This window comes from Numida meleagris, chromosome 2 (assembly GCF_002078875.1).
Source record: "Numida meleagris isolate 19003 breed g44 Domestic line chromosome 2, NumMel1.0, whole genome shotgun sequence".
Taxonomy (NCBI): domain Eukaryota; kingdom Metazoa; phylum Chordata; class Aves; order Galliformes; family Numididae; genus Numida; species Numida meleagris.
Genome location: NC_034410.1, coordinates 84,451,793 through 84,470,685, shown reverse-complemented (window position 1 = coordinate 84,470,685; position 18,893 = coordinate 84,451,793). Strand labels below are relative to the sequence as shown.

Sequence of the window (18,893 nt, the reverse complement as noted above, 5' to 3'; positions counted from 1 at the left end):
AAAATTCCGGATGAAATATAACTGCGTTTCCCGTCAACAAAAGGCCATTATTTGTAGGCTGAAAGTGAAGCAAGAGGTGAGCCGTAGGAAGATGTAATATCCGCTTTCAGTGTTGAAATACGAAGAGGTTTTGTCGGTGAAGGTTTGGTTTTGGGTTTTGCTTTGGGGTTTTTAATGAGCGCTTTCTAGGGAATACAGCCTGGACGTGGCCCTGCAGCCCGGCTGCGGTGACAAATGACAAATAATCACCGTGATTAATACGGGAAAGTTGGGTGCAAAATGGGCACTGAGTATTCGTGTGGTGCGGGGCACTGAGAGACAACCGCGATATATAAATAGGCGAGGGCTATAAATATTGAATTTCACCTTGTGTTTGAAAGTTTAATAGACTCATCTGCATATCAAACCTGTGGTGTCGTGCGGGCCGCTGCGGAGTTGACATCTGCGGTAGCATCAAAAAAAGGGGAGGAAAAAGAAAATAAACCAACCAACAACAGGACATCTCCCAAACTTCCAGCCTGGAGAACTGCGAGCACTTCTGCAGGCAGTTCCCCGGCTCCCGGCTAATTATAGTGCTTCCCCCTGAGCCGCTCTTGAGATAAGCGCAACTGTTCTCTTCCCCAGCACCGCGGGGTCCCGCTGCGGGGTTGTAGCGAAGAGCCCCGGCGCCATCCGCGCGGGGTGCACTGAGCGGTGCTGAGCGCTACGGGCAGAGCGCTGTGCGGGCACAGGGGTGAGTTCGGCCAGAGCGGTGTGCGCCACATGGACGGGAGCTGCTTGTAAATAGCGAGTGCAAGTGTCATTAGGTCCCGGGGCCGCGGGAGAAATAAAGGAGTGATTCTCTGTCACAGAACCCCAATGGCTAAGTTATTGCTGTTCCCAGGGAGAAAGAGAAATTGGCAGCTCAGGTGAGGAAAGGATCGGCGTTTTCTCCCCGCTCCCCAAAATCAATACGGAATTCAGGCCCGATTATGAATGCCATTTGGTTCCCGCTCTCCACTCGTCTCTCCCGAGCTGTCAGCGCAATTTGCATGTGCTGCCTCTGATAGTCTTTATTTGCAAACACTCCAAAGCGCCATAAAGCGCCGCGCGTCGTAGTCTAACTCCGTGCGAGAAGTACTATTTTCATCTGTAAATTAAAGCAATTACGCAGCAGATATTATATTATGTGTACTGTGGTCTCCAGATAGTCATCAATCACCCTCAATCGAGCTGTCAGTGTGGGCAGATTCGTTTCTGGGAGGCAGTCTTCCAGCTGGGGAGAAGAAGAGAACATCATCATTAATTAGAGTGTGACCCTGGGGCTATTCACATGTCTGAACCCGGGAATCTCTCTAAGCAAGTCTGCACACCGCGCTGCAGCGCTCAGCGCTCCGGCAGCCGCCGCTCGGCCCGGCCCGGCCCGGCTACACAGCCACAGCTGGGAGCCGCCGTCGGGGCCGCTCCGCGGGGCGGCAGCACGGAGCCGGCCCCGGGGGCTGTGGGGCACGGTCTGCGGAGCGGGGGGCTCCAGGCCTCGGCTGCTCCCCTCGCTCAGGAGAGAGGTGTTTGCTCTGCTGTGGCCCCTGGGGCTACACCCCGCTCCCTACACTCCGGCTGTGCACCCTCCCCCTTCAGCCCCCCCTCCGAATGCTTTTCCGAAGGCTTCCGAGGGGTTTTAACGCAAGAATTCTCGCCCTTCGGTCGCTGCCCGGAAGGCGCTGGCGGGGTTTTCTACCTGTAATCACACGTCGGGAAGAGAGGCTGGAAAAAGAACGCAGGGCCGTATGTCACGGGCTTTATTGGCAGCGTTAGCGCTAATTTTAACTGTTGATTAAATCTTAAATGAAGACTCAGTCGTGTGTCCCTTCATATGTCTTGTTTGTAATTGAGACTAATTATTACTGTGGGGTGGGAAGAAGCAGCTGCTCATTAATTAATTTCTAATTAAAAGTGCATCCCAGCCCTTCGGTGACGAAGGAGGGTGGGGGCCAACCGTAGCTGATACAACATTTATCCTTCCGATTAAACCCATTCCTTTCCCTCCCCGAAATACGCCGACGCGTCTCCAACAGAGCTGCCCCAACTTCGGCTCCCGCTGGGCTGAGAGGTGCGGGTGGCTCTGAGAGTCACACTTCGGGGCCGGCTGATGTGAATGGGGTTTACGTGACGTCAGAGGCTCGGCTCGTTCCCAGCTGCTGACGTGGTGTGTTAGCTCTGCTCTCCCCCATTGCCCCCCTTTCTTTTCCCGTGGGTGCAAAACGTGCATCTCTGCCGTTTGCCAGCCCCGGAGCCCCCACGTAACAACTCTTCGTGCTGTAAATGTAGATGAGAACTTACTACAGTTTTGACACATTCTATTTTATTTTATTTTATTTTTTCACTTCGGTCAAAAGAAAAGTTTAAATTGTCATGCAAATAAATAAATTGTGGTTTTCTGCTTCGTCCTCTAAGCATCTAGGGAGCTGCGGTTCCCAATCAATCGGTACAATAGAGCAGAGCACGGCTGCCCTAGCGTGCAGATCAGACGTCTCGCCTTGTTTCTAGATCACCGGGAGCCTCTGGACCATGTCCTACCCGCAGTTCGGCTACCCCTACTCCTCCGCGCCCCAGGTAAGGCTTCTGCCTCCCAGCGCTCCACTGAGCCCCGCTCATTATCGATCGCTTCCGCTCGGGGCCGGGAGCTGCAGCGATCCTCCTAGCACGGGGGAGCGTGAAACCGGCGGTTTGATGCCAGCCGCCTGCCAGACCCTCAACTTATATCTTGCGTTAAAACGGGGTTTAGGGGCTTCGGGGTGATGGCGATGCGTGGGGTAGAGATACAGAGCAGAGGGCGGGGAGATGGGAGCGGGAGAACCCCCACCCTCTCTCCCCCCGGAGCGCTTTTTTTCCATTCCCGAGGGAATTTACCAATTAAACGCGAGCGTAGCAAGGGCCGAGGTGCGGGAACATAATGGGATACCCGAACCCAGCAGGTTAATGACAGATGCGTGCGTGGCCGCAGCGAATCTGCAGTCCGAATAAATATGCATGAGTGATCTGGGAGGGCGGGGGGGAAGCTGGAAGAACGCAGATGGGCAGCATTGTGCTGCAGGAGGAGAAAGCGGTGTAAAGTCGCTGCTGGCTGAGCGCACCGCAAAGTTGGGCGAAGGAGCGGTGCGTTACGGAGGTTCCGTGCCCACAGTCACGGGGCGTTTGTTCATTGTTGGTGGATGATGTATCACTCTACATAGATACGGGTTAAACTTACACTTGCAGAACGTTCTCAAACAAAACACTGGGGAACAAGGGGGGGAACACCCTAACGCTGAGACCTCAAAACCCCAAAGCTTACACCCCAAAGCTTATACCTTATACCCCAATGCCGATCACCGGGCGCTGACACCCCCCCGCCCGCTGTCCCCGCAGTTCCTGATGAGCACCAACTCCCTAACGCCCTGCTGCGAGTCCGGCGGCCGCACGCTGCCCGAGTCGGGCCCGGCCGCCCCCGCGCAGACGCCGGTCTATTGTCCCGTCTACGAGAGCCGCCTGCTCGCTACCGCCCGCCACGAGCTCAACTCCGCCGCCGCCCTGGGGGTCTACGGCGGCCCCTACGGCGGCCCCCAGGGCTACGGGAACTACGTGACCTACGGCACCGAGGCGCCCGCCTTCTACTCGCTGGTAAGCGGGGCGGGGGGCAGGCAGCGCACGGCCGCCGCTCCCTCCTCGGCCCTGCCCGAGAGCGGGGGGCTGAGGGCGGCGAGGTGTCTCTTGCAGAACACTTTGGAGGCGAAGGACGGCGGCGGCTCTGCGCATGCGGGCATCTCCCCGGCGGCTGCCTACTACCCCTACGAGCACAGCCTCAGCCAGTACCAGTACGACAGGTAAGCGGCCCCCCCGCCGCGGCCGCAGCGGGCTTTGTGCCCTGCCTCGGGCACTCGGTGAGCTCTTTGCCGAGCGTCGGCGGCCGTCTGTCCGTCCCAGCGCTTCCAGCGCCGCAGCCCTCGGGGCCCATCGGGCGGCGGTGACCTTTCCTGGAGGGTGTGCGTTAAATATTGAGTTGTGATGTCGCCTGCGTCAGGGTTCTTATAGTGTCAGGAACAAAAGGGTAGAGGCGGTGGTGAGGGGTGTGCTAATAAAAGGAGTAAATAAGGAAATAAATAGATTTCTGTTCCCAGTTACACTCTGGGGTCACCCAGATGTGTGCTGACTTCACGGCCATTAAAAGGGGGTGTTGTCCCCACCTCCCTCATAACCGCCGCAGGCACCGCGCCGGCTCCGTCCTCGCCTTTCCTTGGCAGCTGAGACGGAGCCGTGTACGCTAGGTGCCCACTCCCCGCCCGCCCCGTCGGGCCGGGCCCGGGGACCCGACGTGACGCTGTGCCCGCAGGTACGGGGCCATGGACGGTGGCACGCGGCGGAAGAACGCCACCCGGGAGACCACCAGCACGCTGAAGGCCTGGCTGCAGGAGCACCGCAAGAACCCCTACCCCACCAAGGGCGAGAAGATCATGCTGGCCATCATCACCAAGATGACCCTCACCCAGGTCTCCACCTGGTTCGCCAACGCCCGCCGCCGCCTCAAGAAGGAGAACAAGATGACGTGGCCGCCTCGGAACAAGTGCTCGGACGAGAAGCGGCCCTACGAGGAAGAGGAGGAGGAGGAGGAGGAATGCTCGCAGGAAGACGCCATGAAGAGCGAGAAGGCCGAGGGTACCCTGCTAGGAGCGGGCACTTAGCGGCTCGGCCGCGGGGGCTCGGCTGCCGGCTTTCCTCTGGGAGGCCGCGCCCCCGCGGCCTCGGGCCTCGCTGGCGGGGCGCCCGGGGGCAGCGCGGCCGCCCGTGACCGTGTGTCTTGTTTTTGCCGTCCCCTCCCCCGCCCCCACCCGCAGAGCCCACGGGCAAGGAGGAGAAGGAGCTGGAGCTCAGCGACCTGGAGGATTTGGACGCCGCCGAGTCGGAGAGCTCCGAGTGCGAGATGAGGCGGCCCTTCCCGCTCCCGCATCCTCATCCGCAGCCACTGCCCGGCGGCGGTCCCCCGCCCCGCGCCGAGCCCCCCGCCGTCGCCGCCGAAGAGGAGGAGGAGGAGGCGGCGGAACGGGCCCGCGGCTGTCTGAAGCCGGCGGCGGAGGAGTGCGAGGCGGCCCTGCTCGGAGCTCGGCCGCGCGGCTGCGAGGCCAAGCTGTGCTTCCCGCAGGGCCAGCCGCTGCTGGAGGCCAAGCCCCGCATCTGGTCCCTGGCGCACACCGCCACCTCCCTCAACCAAGCCGAGTACCCCTCCTGCATGCTGAAGCGGCCGGGGGGCTCGGCTGCCGCCGCCGTCTCCGCCCCAGTCAATGTCATGGACCGGCACCAGGATTCGCCGGTCACCAACCTCAGGAACTGGGTGGACGGGGTGTTTCACGACCCGCTGTTCAGGCACAGTACTTTGAACCAAGCCTTGAGCAACACCACGGTGTCCTGGGCCACCACCAAAGGAGCCATTCTGGAAACGGGCGCCTTGGGACGCTCGGTGGGCAATGGCGCCAACGTGCTCAAGGGGCAGCTGGCCAACCTGGCCCACCAGGACTCAAGCAAGGAGTTTCTCGCCTTTCCCAAAGCAGGGAGCAAAATGTTTTGCTCCTAACGGCCCCCCGAGGGGCAAAGAACTTCCCCGCGCTGGAAGAGTCATGTACACTGAAAAGAAACTCGCGAGAGTTGAAATATAAAACTTTTTCCTTTATTGTTATTTTTTTTTTTAACAACCAAAACGAGGATTTAACGTTCAGTTTGCTCAGCTCAACGGACAGACACTGCTGTTCTGAAGAATTAATTTCTCCTGGCTGCGACTTTAAGGGATCAGTGTCGTGAGAGTTATTTAATTCCATGTCCCAAAGCACGTACTATAGCGTAGACCTACTTACAGAGTTTACATCTGAAAGTTTACAGACGAGAAATTTTAATTCAGATTTTATTTAAGGCATGCCGACATTAGTTATAAAGACTTTTCGAGAGTTTTTCCTCCTGATTTCCTTGTTAGCATATAATTCACAAACAGCACTTCCACTAAGTTTACACCTACTGCACAAATTTATCTTGACAAAAAAAAAAAGAGAGAGAAATATGTTAAAGGGTATGTTCACTCCAATAAATTGTCTGTTTCAGAGGTACCACGCGTGCTGGCGTTTTGCATTGCACAAACATATTTCAGGTTTCCAAATTCCCCTCTCTCTCAGAGGACTAACAAGACGCTGCCCTCAGCGCACGGTGCCGGAGCCTCCTCCCCGCTGCCGAGGAAGTGCGGGGCGTTGCGTGCGGTGAGGCTGACAGTGGTCACTCGAGGTCCGTACCGGGAAAACGTCGCCTGCGCCGCCGAAGGGGCGAGAGGCGCCGCCTGGGCCGCCGGTGTCGCGGGGCTGCCGGCCGGGGCGCCGCAGCCCGAGCCCATCGCCCGCTCCAGCTGCGGGCAGGGGTTCCCCCGAAACAGCCTGGCTCTGCTGCGGCGTTTCCGCCTCCTCCATGGTGCACGGAGCGATTGATTCACGTGGAAAATTTGATCTTTTAAACAACAGTTTTAGCTTTCCAGCTCTTCTGCCAGTATGGAGAATCGCTGATCCTCCATGAATATTTCAGCACTTCAGGACAGATGCTTTAGCGTTTTGACATTAAACAGAGTGCAGCCAACAAAAAGAGGGAGAGAGGAAAAAAGCTCTCGACGTGTGATTCAGGAGCATTCGCAGCCAATTTACCATTTAGATAACAGCCGTTTAAAAGATTTCCCTTACTCTTCCCCGAAATTGGAGCAAACTTTTCCCGATCCTCGTACCGGGAGAGAGGGAGAACTGCCGGAAAAGAAGCTACCAGCCAGTGACAGCCCCTGATGTGCCCACACCGGGGCCCAGACCCCCGGGCGGCCGCGCTCGGCGCTACGGGGGAAAAGTGAAAGCGCCCGAAGGACCGAGGTGACACCGAGCGAGCTGAAGAGCCCTTTTGTCCTCGCCCACCGCCTCCCGCCCGAAATAAATAGCTAAATGAGAATGCAGCCCGGGGGATATACACATATATATTAAAGGCGACTATAAATGCGGCCGAGGCAGTACCCAGCCGAAATAGAACGTCCTCCAGCCCGCAAAGTTTCTAGCGAGACCTGTTAGTGCAAGGACTGAATAAAGGAATCCGGGTGCGGAGATCAGATCAAGCCCTTCCCCTCTCTGCGAGCAGCCGTAATTGGATTGTATCCAGTCATATTCCCTGTCATTGTATTGACTTTCGCTCTCTTGGATGATATTATCGAGATCACTGAACCCCTCTGCTGATCTGGCTGTCAAAAGGCTCAGACAGGAGCCCCCGGCCTGGAAAACGTGCATCAGCCAAGATAATTTGAAGTGAAATTTTCATTTTGACAGTAAACCCCTCAATTTCTAAAGGCTCTGCACCCGGAGAGCTCGGTGGCAGGGGGAGGCTTTACAGAAAGCCACGTCTTAAACTGAAAAGGGCAAAAGAACTCGAATTAGTTGTAATAGATAAAAGGGCAAAAATAAAGAGTCAAGGGTACTTGACAGTAATAGCGAAAGTGGAGTCTCCGGGGAGCCGCGATCTCAGCTCAAGGCTGGGCCGGCAGGAATTTTAATGCAGCCGGGGCGGCCGGAGAGCTTTGCCTCTGAAACCCTTTAGACAAAGCAAATTATTTTCAGCCCAACTAAGGAGGTGGGGATGAAGGAGGGAAGGGAGGAAAGGCGAGCGGTCAGGCTGCCCTCGAGCCATTGGTGGCGGCCGGCGGGACGGGGGGAAAGGCTGCGGGCCGCGGGGGGGATGTTACGGCGGAGGAAAGCAGGGAGGTTTTGCGTGCATGCAGGTACCGGACAGGGTGGCACCGGCTTTCCCGGCGGGTTTCAGCAAGACCCGAGGAGCTGCCGGACTGCGGGGTGCTGAGCGCTGCGCACCGGGCCGCCGCCGGGCGGGTCGTCCCCCGTTGTAGATCGATGCTGAGCGGCGTCGGCGTAGTCAGCAGCGCGGTTTGGTCAGGCTGTGGTCTGGGGGGCAGCTTCCCCCTTAAAATGAAGGTAAAAAAACCGCGGGCAACTCGCAGGCACGCTGAAATATCAGAAGCCGAGTCAAAATCGGACCAGGACTTTATCTCTTCATTTCCTTATGTTTGTCGTTACAGAACAAGTTTGAGTAAGTTTACGCTTGTTGTGTGACATGACCAGATCCCTCAGAAAAACGGCCCGGCCGCCTGTTAAATCTTGTAGGTGGGCGTGTGCGTGGGTGCATGCACTCACCCACACCAAAATGTTCCCTGTGTGAGAGGAGTCTGCAGGAACGATAGGGGAGGGAACGCAGTTTCTCACTTCGGCGCACGAAGCTTATCTATGGATCAGCCGTCAAATGCAATGATCTTTCAAAAGGTTTTTAAAAGTCTGAACAAAAGAGTGCAAGAAATTAATTTTGCCCTTTGACTCAATAGCACAAGTCAAAGATCAGGGCTTTAGACGGGGCTGCGGGGCTGAAAGGGAAATATACGCAGCTCATGTGGTTGTACAAAGCAGGAATAAAAAGGCAGGCTGAGAGAGAGAGAGGAGAAAAAAATCGTAGAGAAACGGCTTGATACTGAGAGACTCTAAATCATTCAGCCATGGCAAATTCAAACACACAAAGGAGGGGATGCTAAATTAACAGTGCTTTTTACATAGAGCCCAAATAAAACTGTAATCAGCGACGCGTTACTTTTCATTAAGCGAGTTTGACAGCAGCATATTCAGCCTCGACAAGGGAACAGGAGCGAAGAAATATACGGCTCTCCCAGCCCGAGTCATAAGATAATTCCTTAAGCTCCATTAACAACTCTTAGCCGCAGGAAATGGGCTCCCTGAAAACATCTCCAAATCTAAAAGCTTTATCGACCTCTCAAACCTCTGCTGATGGTTCTATTTTTTTAAAAAAAAACTTAGAGGCGAGACGTCCAGCAAGGTAATAGACTTTGACACAACACCTTCTTAACTAGAGTGAGAGAGGCAGGAAAAACGAGACCTTAAATGATATTTAAAAGGCAGCCAATTAAGATTTAAAATGATTGTCTCCTGAGATTATGCATGCGATTTATGTCATCTACTTCTTTTTCCCCAGGCGTGCATGCAAAATTGCAATGGAGCATGCTGCCCTTTCCTTAAATAATAATAATAATAATAATAACAACAACAACAAAGGAGTACCAATTAACAATCTGAAACTATGTCATGTAATTGTAAGTGTTAATTTAGGAAAAGGTTGGCGTTTAGGTAATCTGATTATAGAGCACCTTGCAATGGCCAGCTTGCTTATAGATGCCTAATTAAAAGACAACTACAGAGATACATCCTTTTTCTGTTAATGTCTAGGATCACTTTTCTTTTTATCCCAAATTCATTTTGCACTATTGAAACAGTGTAATCAGTTCATAGTCACAGAACCCAGTGTAACAGACCCTTCCCATCAGCCACACAAAGAGAAGTGTCCAGGAAGACTTTGCCTTGGTAAGAGCTTGTACATTATGTATTTTAAAGATATAATGGTTCGGAAGGAAACTCCAGCTTACTAGTCTTTTTGATGTGCATTTAACTTTTCCATTTAAATCTGACCTTCAAATAATGTGTGTGAGAAAGTGTATCCAGTTAAATGCCAAGAAAAGAGGTAATGCTCACTCTGTACCATTTCATGCAGAAAAACTGGAAAATGCAAGAAAATACTATAAGCCATAGATTTTGTAAAGGATCAGAAACTGTTTCCGTGAGTTTGATTTGTAGCTGAATGGGGAGAAGAAAGATCATTCAAACAGCACTCAGTTTTGGCCAGTGTGTTTAGGCCCTCCCTTAGATGGAGTTAAAATTGGCTCTAGTGAGCTTGAATCTGGGTCCTCCATCTCCTGAGATTTGTGCGTGTACCTTTGCATATGAAAAAGTGAAGAATGAAGGAATGATAATGACAAAATTACATCTTTTGATTTGCTTGATAAGAAGTGTAATATTTGTGCTTCATCTTCAGCAGGAAGCTGTTTTTCAAGGACTAGCTAATGGCAAAAACACAGATCCTAGAAGTGTGACATATGGTATCAATTCCTTCTATGTGTGAGGATGTTTTAACTCATATTTAATGTCAAAGAGGCTGTGAAGTGCTTAGGACTTGTGAAAAGGGTTCCCGTCATACTCCTTGTCAAGTTGCACCACTGCAGAAAATAATTCCAGACTTGTGGTCCTCCAAGAAGCAGTTTTAATGTACGCACACACTACATAGGTCAGAGAGTGTTTTAATACAAAGGAAGTCAGTCTCCAGTAGCGTGTAACTATCCAGCGAAGTCTTCACTTCATTGAGAACCTGAAGATACATTCAACATAACCTGAAAAAGTGAGAGAAGAGGAAACATGTGCGAGCATTTCAAAAGCGAAATATGGAAATTGGTTCCCTGTGTCCTCCCATCCCATTGAGAAATGGACATAGAGGAAAGAAGGAAGCCTCTGTGCAGCCTAGAGAGAGTGTATGTACAATAGCAAGTCCCACTGGTATTCTTTCCACAGTAGGGAACAGAGTCTGGGCATAAGAACTGCATCTGGCCTACTTACAAGACTCAAGAGCTATTTTCTGCCCATTCCAGTTTAAGGAGAGCGTGAAAAGAAATAAATACCTTGAAGGAAATCATTCTCTTAATGTACTCTTTTTTTCCCCCTAACATAAATACTTGAAAAATATTTTTTTTTCTTATTGATTTGGCTGGACACAAATGAGAGTGTAAAAATCCTTTCTCTTCTCAGTCTTACCTTTATTTCCTTCCTCCATATAAGCATGTGATTGTTTACAGTCTGAATTGGATGTCTTTTAGTTGCAGTTGGCATTTTGTCACTTGATTCCATGGGATCATAATCAGGTCTTTTCTCAAAGAACACCTCAGAATTCCTTTCTGAAATACTGCCAAGGATGACAATGGTGATCAAATGGAACTGTTAAAAAACTTCCTTACAACATTGTTTCTTTGATTCATATGATGTCAATTAAATGTTAAAAGCCAAAAAATAATTTGAAACAGTTTCCTATATGTATTCTATTGTGAAATGGCATTAATACATGTGAACACAACACACTTGCTAGAAAATAAAACAAAGCTGAATAATCAAATCAGTGCTCAAGCTCTGTTCTTATGGCTTCAGATCTGCTACGTCAAAAACAGGTGGGTCTTTTCAAGCTTTGTCCTATATCATGATATCTCCTGACTCTGAAATTCAGGTAATTGTAGTACTCTGCCAAGTTATTCAGAGTAAGTTCCATTGCCCTCAGTCTGAAGGTGCTCAACTAATGAACAAAGTTGACTGTATTACTGCTTCCACTAAGGAAAAATATATGAAAAAGGAAAAAAAAAATAGAGTTATTGGGAGACCTTTGTTAGAAGGATTCTTTTTCCCTCCTGGAAATGGGAAAGATGACCAAGCAGGCCCTTGCATAGGATATGCAAGCCATGGCATAGTGTTTTTCCTTCCATATTGGTTAGATCACAGCACACAAACAAGAATACTGTATGTGACAGTGATGTAATATAAGCCAGCCCTGATGACATTAGTCATTGGTAGCGATGTGAACACAACATTTGAATTCTGAGGTTTCATGCCTTTGGTTGCCCTCATTCTGAACATACCATCATCTTCCTTCTGACCTTGTGTGACCTTATCAGACATCAGGAAAGATCCCTGTGCATGAAGCTGACTGGAGTAAAACCCCTGTTGGCACATTTCTTGCATGTAAACCTGGGGCTCTGCAGCAATCGCAAAGCAGTTGAAGGAACCTCATGCTGTGTAATTGTTTTCAGTTAAGGATTTTAGGCCCATAAATGGAGTGCCTCACTGCCATAGGCCAGTTCAAGTTATGTTACTTCTGTATTAAACTGAAGTAAGTGGAATCAACTAATGTAGAGATCAGAAATTGGCTTCCCAAACTTACTGCTGGGTTTACTTTCACACATTTCCACTAAGTCTCTCTTCTCTCATACTAGCACAGAAGAGATGAACATCAAGAGAAGTTTTGCTTTCATTTTTGTCATATGGAGGAATGCAAGGCATCTGCTGGTTGAGAGATCTGTGAAGGAAAGGACATTTGCTATTTTCCTGTCTCCCGCCACATAACCTAGTCAGTAGAAAGCCTCCAGATATGGCTACTCCCTTGCTATGCATGAATCTTTGCTGCTGCTTTTCCTTGGTCTGAATTTTTTATTTCCAAAGAAAATGATGAAAGAGAAAGAGAAGTCACATAAGAAGAAAAATTGTTCACTTAAACCAGGAGCCACAAACACAAGCTCACAGCTACTACTGTGTACTGCAGGCATTGTCATAAGTGGGCTGAAACTGGCAATTGTAGCAACCGTGTAATAAAAGGGTGGCCTGGGAATAAACACAACACCTCCGTTCTACTCATTTCACATCATAAAGCATTGCCATAACTCATTCAAATAAAATGAAGGACTTAAAGAACTTAAATTATAATGCACTACTAAATAAATAAATAAACAAATGAATAAACAAATAAGCAAATACGTTAAAAAATCTGAAGACAGATAGTGCCAGTTTTGTAAATTCTTTGAATAATAGCAATGTCATCATAAGAAAGTGTTCAGGTGATTCTGAGAAATGAAATGAAGCTTGTTCTATAGTAAAAGTAAAATCCAAACAAAAAAGCAGATGAGCACTAAATCCCAATCCGAGTTATGCAGTTGGTTTACACTGAATGCATGATCAAGGTGCACAAATCAACCCTGAATTTTCCACTAATATATAATGTCCTATCTTTTCTTGTTCTGAATCTCCACTACAAAAGAGAAATAGGGGGGAAAAAGAAAGGAAGGAAGGGAAGGGAGGAAGGGAAGGGAGGAAGGGAGGAAGGGAGGAAGGAAGGAAGGAAGGAAGGAAGGAAGGAAGGAAGGAAGGAAGGAAGGAAGGAGACGGAAATGGAACGTTATATATAGTAAATATATATATATAGATTCTGGAACAAATTCCAGTTTCTGGAAATGATCAAAGTCTGGGAGAATAGGCTTGCATACTTACAATAAAGTAAGTAATGCAAATGTGATAAACAAACAGTACTGTTCTTTTGGAACATGGTCATTAATGCTTCATAAAAACATCAAACTTCTGCTTTTGTAAAGGATTTAATTAGCTATACATAGATAATTCCCATGCCATCCTTGTCCATTTAATAACAACCAAACAAATAACCTTGATGTGGTATGTGCAGAGCAATATCATGCAACTACTTTACAGCCATCACTAACTCAAAACTATCCTTTTTTTAAATCCCAGTGAGCATCAGTGGGCCAACTGTATCACAGTGCTCAGTTTTTAATGCAAGTAATCTGTTTTATAATATCAAGTCCAGAAATTTGAGTCACAGTTAATGTGGAAATCAGTGCATTTAGTTACTCTCCTTTCTGCTCAGTCTCCTATCAGGATTGTTTGGGCTGAATTTGAGCCTGTTACTCAGCATTTCAGATTTGATCTCCCAGATCTAAGTCAACATCATAATCCTTCATAATCAAATACTACCACACTCTTCTCAACCCCATTTTAGACCTGGACTTTGAAGGCTGAAGAGGCTTGGTACTCCTGAGTGTGAGCAACTCATTGGAAGGGGATAACCATAGTGAGGTCTGAAGTCTTCTTGATGTTGCTTTGAGGACTGCTAAAGAAAGGATGTGGTCCACTCTTGAGCAGCTACAAGTGACAAAGTCCTTCTGCCCCTAATCCCAGCCAGCAGCTGGGATTTCTGAGATGCAGTATTCTGTTCACTAACAGCATGTTCCCAAATTTACATAAACCAGCTGAGCACAGGAAGACATTCTGCAGATCAGGAAATAGAAGCAGCTTTTTATTTCCCAGTGAATGGCTGATATCTCAGTCTATGTATACAAGAGAGCCACTGAGGTACAGATGAAGAAGGATTGCTACAGAGATTCCTCTTTTGGGCATACCTCATTTGAGCTGGTATGCCCCATGGGTTGCTACTTTTAAACAGCTGGGAATTTAGATGGCCAGGAGAATGTGTTGGGAATTATAGTTACAAGATGCTGATGACTGCTGTCACAGAGGTAGCTGACTGGTAGAATAACTACAAACAGGACAACATTAAGAAGGGGATGTAATAAAGCATTTTATATTCATTTTGTTGCTTTTAACTACTATAAATTCGTCAGGCACCAAGATGTAAGGAGACAGGGTTCTCAGCCTTCACTGTGACTTATCCTGATTAATGCATTGCCAGAAGGATGTCATATATTAATTGTTTGTGATCTGGAAAAGGATAAGTCCCTGACTTTGCATATGTTACCAAACTCAGTCAGTTTATAGCTTTGGCATGGCTCTCACCAGTGAGATTTCCTGATCCAAAGAAGGATGTGCTGCCACGATTACGGCATTCAGCTTCAAACAAAGGAAGGATATCTCCTCCTTCTAAGCTGGGGCAGAGTGAATCCACTTTCAAGAGTGGGATAAAAATGGAAGGTTCTTGAGTCTAGCATCACCAAATCTTTCTTTGGAAACAGTAACCTATTACAGCAATAATTTAAGAAACAGAATTGTTTAGTGGCTGAACTCTGCCAGAGACAATATATACTCTTAATCAGTAACATATCTTCTAACAGCTTCAGCAATGACAGGCTTCCATATGTTTTGGGGGTTTGAATTAAAGGCTAGGCAGTTCTCTGAGAAGTGGCCCATTTTGTTGCCATCACTTTAAAGCTCTACCTGCTGCACATTTTACTATCTGATACTGCTACATTCTGATGTGATTAAGTAGGTCTTTCACACCTCTAGGTACTGGTCTTAGCACTTAAATAAATAGCATTGTGGAAAACCTTTGTTCAGATTGGAGTAGACCTTCCCTTCCCTTCTTTGTTCCTCTGTGAGGTCCTTTTGAGGATATGTCATCTGTCATATTAGAAAATAATAACCCAGTTTGGCCACAGCACTAAATTCAAACTCAGTTTTGTTTGTTTGTTTGTTTTAAAATTAAAAACCTGAAGTTTCTGATTAAAGCAATTGGCAATTATGCAAACTGTCTCTCTATGAAATTTGCTTAAAAATTCCAGAAGGTCAATATTTTGTTCCTCTTAAATGCTGATTTTCCCTCTGCATTGCTCCTGTCCGTTAGACCTTGATCCTGTTCTTTTGCAGAAGAAGAAGTGAGGATCACAGAAGCTGCCTTCTCTTAAACCATGGCTTTCCTGGCCTGCACTGAGGAAAAGGCCTGCACTTCCTGAAGAGGAATTGTCCAAGTTCCAAAATACATAACGTAGTTAATCCGTATCAGTAACAAAACCTTTTTCATTTTTAAATATTTTTAAATATTTTCTTATTGAAACATAAACTCCTGGAACTGACAGAAGCACTGATCAAATACTATCACAAAACCTGACTGAGCATGTGGCATGAGAGGCAGAGTTAGAACTCTGGGAAAGCTGTATGATTAATTACTCACAGTACTTTCTAGAACCTGATCTTGTTTTAGTAATATCAATTTCTTGGTTACCACAGTTATTTATATTGATAAAATGAGGGGAAAAAAAAAAAAACAAAGCAAAAAGCCACTAGCATCATCTCAGTTGTATATATGTCCATATCTCTGTAAATAGAAGTAAAAATGTATCTGGTGGATGTACTAAAATTTCAGATTTTTTTTTTCTCACTCTTTTAATATAAATGTATGAGCTTGTCCCCTTAACAGATAGACATCATAAAAAACTAAGCGAATAACAACTAGTTAAGCTGCACGTTTCAGCTGTGATAAAATTCAGTGCATTTCATTTATTTTTAATAAATCTAAGTGTGACGTAAGATAAAAACTATCTGTATACTTTAATACATATGGACAGACACATACATTTACAAAACTTGCTTAAGTAGTCTTCTCATCTTCTTTCAAAGTCCCGAAAGGATTCAAATGACATATGGCAAGAATTCTCTTAAGGCAGTCGTATAAGGAAAACTCAGCAGAAGGAAATGCACGGTTACTGACTGCAAGAACAGAGGTCCCCAGTGAGTCCATTGTGAATACCCAGTTCATGCTGAAATGGGTTTTTATTCCTTCTAATCTTCTTTCTCCATTTTGCACAAGATGTGTGCTTTTCATACTAAAGTAAATAGGAAGTATGTCCACATTGAGTTTTTGCATACTGGTTTTGAAAACAGAATTAGAATGAAAATTCCTACTTCCACACTTAGCTTTGGGTATTAAAAAATAATAATTACTTTTCTATCAGCAACTCCCAAAATTGTAACTGGGATACAAATTCAATTCAGTCACCAATAGCGATTTTGCTACCTAAGGCAAAGACACTAGCTCCTTCAGCTGAAAGTTGGAGCTCTAACATTTTAGGTCTGATGGCCCTGCTTCCTTTTTCTGTTTTCACTCAGGATAGCAAATGGGCTTTTATGCTGCCATTTAAGGTAATTTTTCATTATTTACTACTCATATTCTGATAATTAGCACGATTCAGATGTAGTGGTGTTTTTAATGCCTCTAGGACAGAGTGTATTTACACTAAAGAAGTTTCAGGTATTTTAATTATAATGTAATTAAGAAACCACTAAAAAATCATATCATTTTCATGGAATAGCAATAATTAGATTTTTACTGTGGGTTTTTCATAATACCAGTAGTATTTATGGGATTGGTAACGCAATGCTGCAACAAAAAATTCTTAAAGATAATTTACTCTTTAGGCATTTTCATACTCACAAGTGATTCATAGTTAGTCTATTTATCAGCAGTTTGATTTTCAAAACTGTGTGCTCAGTAATTGCCCATAGGTTTCCTGGTAGTTTTGCTGAGCCCCACGAGAACAAACCCCCACGATGGTGCAGTCATGGGTAGTCACACTATGTTTTGAATTCTAGGGAACAGTAATTCCCACCAACAAATTTATTTGAATCCAAGCCCATAACTTTATAAGCACAGCTTGGTAAGCTGGAATACAGGAGTTTGTGAACCCAAGGAACATGGACATCCAAAGAAATTCAGGCTTCATAGAGATTAGCGAGATACTTACGTATTGTTGACTTTTCATTACATATGTTGTAGGTATTTGACAGTTACACACTGTACATAATTAATTTAGTTCTTTTCCCCATAATGTACATGACCTGATTGTAATTCTCCCAAATTAGATCATTTTTCATAATTACTCATCATATCATTTATGTGAACAAATGTCAAACTACAGTTTGTCTATGAATGCAGAGCTGCATCTTCTGTTATGTATGGCTGACCACATAAATCAACTTCACCCTACACCCTTGAATGGATACCCTTACCTCTATATATGGGAGAAAAGTAAAAAAATATTCCTAAAGCTTTGGAGTTTTAAGAGAAAGTAAAGAGCATTTCAATCAGGAAAAGGTAGCAGGCACAGGAAATTTAGGACAGCTTATATTTTTTGTGCCATTATTTGCAAAAGGAAAGGGATTGTTTGATTATAATCATGGACAACAGATTACCAAATAGTTTAGTTTCTTCCTGACCCACTGTAGTCAATTAAAGTATCAGATTTTAAGCATTTTGAAAAACTCAGGCTGCTTGCTATTGCTAAAATGATGATGTATCTCATCCTCATCCAAAGCATGTGGCTTATTGACTGAATTTATACTATTATGTTTAAAACTCCAGCTTTTTCATTGTGCAGCACAAATTATTTTTCCCTACACAATGAGAAGAAGAGTGGGAAACCCATCTGTCCATCGATAAAAAAAAAAAAAAAGTATATCATCTAATGCACTCTTTCTGTAGCCAGTGAAAATGTGTTCTTTCTCTGGCAGTTCCTCCGGCCTCTAATATTCATGATAGGTTAGATGGATCCCTCTCTGAATCTTGCTGCAAATTTAGACAAGTAATTTTTGGGGCTTTTCTCTTCACCAGCTATTCGCTGGTTGTTGGTTCATCCTAAGATATTGGTCATAGTTTCAGACACAACAGAAGGCAGGTCTGATAGTTTGACTCTTTTTAATAATGTCCTAAGAAAAGCTACAGGAGCCGATCTGCACAGAGGCATGGAAACCCACCAGGACTTTTGGCACTGAAGCTTTCTCCAAACCAAAGAACAGGTTTGTGCTGTCACTCTCACAGTCCAAACCCCTTGATCACCTACAACAGAGAGTTGCTGCAACAAGTCATGCCTCCTTCCTTGCTTGTTCAGGTTTCCTTCAAGTGTAGAATAGGGTACACAAAAGAGAGGGTGAAGAGTGGCTGATGTGGTACTCTAGCTTGTGGCTGGGATGCACCATCCACGTGTAACTCAGCCTGACTGGAATTTCTCCTCAGCAGTTCCAGCAGCACTGTTAGACTTGTCTACCCCAAACACAGAGCCCTTATTGCTTCAGACAAAACGTCTGAGAATAAAACAATCACCACAGACTTTTCTCAGTCCTTCACTGAACAGCACTCTCTGTTTTGGTTTGTGAAACCAGGGAACAATATTAATCTTCATAAATAAAGCTGGGAGACAAATATCCCACACACTCATTGGAATAAGGGAGACATGGCTAGCACGTATCCATCCTGAACGGCTTGCTATCACCATCATACAAACCTAACTGGCATACCGCTTCTTCTTCCCCTTTCCTATTAGCTCTGGTAGATGTCCAGACTGCATGTAACTGTCTTGGCCTTGATACAGCACGAAAAGATTCAAAGCAGTGTGAATCATAATCTTTTCTTTCTTTTTCTTCCTCTTTTGCTGTGCCTCTTATCCTATTCTGTACTACTTCCACTAGCCCCATGGTTGTTCCTTCTTCTGCTCTTGGTTTCCTACAGTTACAGTTCTGCATCTTCTTACACCTGAAGATACTTCCTTGCCTCAAGCTTATTTTTGACTGTTATTTTCTATTCAATCAAAATTTCATCTCAGTCATAACAGTGACCATACCAGGTAAATGGTATAGTCCTATACC

The 18,893-nt window shown here is 46.5% G+C and overlaps 1 protein-coding gene across 1 annotated transcript; it reads left to right on the top strand.

The window, feature by feature from the left end:
* IRX4 (iroquois homeobox 4) lies at positions 2,387-9,049 on the top strand. The gene is made up of 3 exons (XM_021389137.1): positions 2,387-3,842; positions 4,349-4,671; positions 4,851-9,049. Exons 1-3 carry the CDS (start codon positions 3,394-3,396, stop codon positions 5,582-5,584), a joined length of 1,506 nt encoding a protein of 501 aa, XP_021244812.1. The 5' UTR covers positions 2,387-3,393; the 3' UTR covers positions 5,585-9,049.

Bases quoted from the DNA above. Each gene is read 5' to 3' on its own strand.
- IRX4 (XM_021389137.1), top strand. From the start codon at position 3,394: ATGAGCACCAACTCCCTAACGCCCTGCTGCGAGTCCGGCGGCCGCACG. The intron at 3,843-4,348 runs GTAAGCGGCCCC...CTGTGCCCGCAG, and splicing joins AGCCAGTACCAGTACGACAG to GTACGGGGCCATGGACGGTG. The intron at 4,672-4,850 runs GTACCCTGCTAG...CCCCACCCGCAG, and splicing joins GAAGAGCGAGAAGGCCGAGG to AGCCCACGGGCAAGGAGGAG.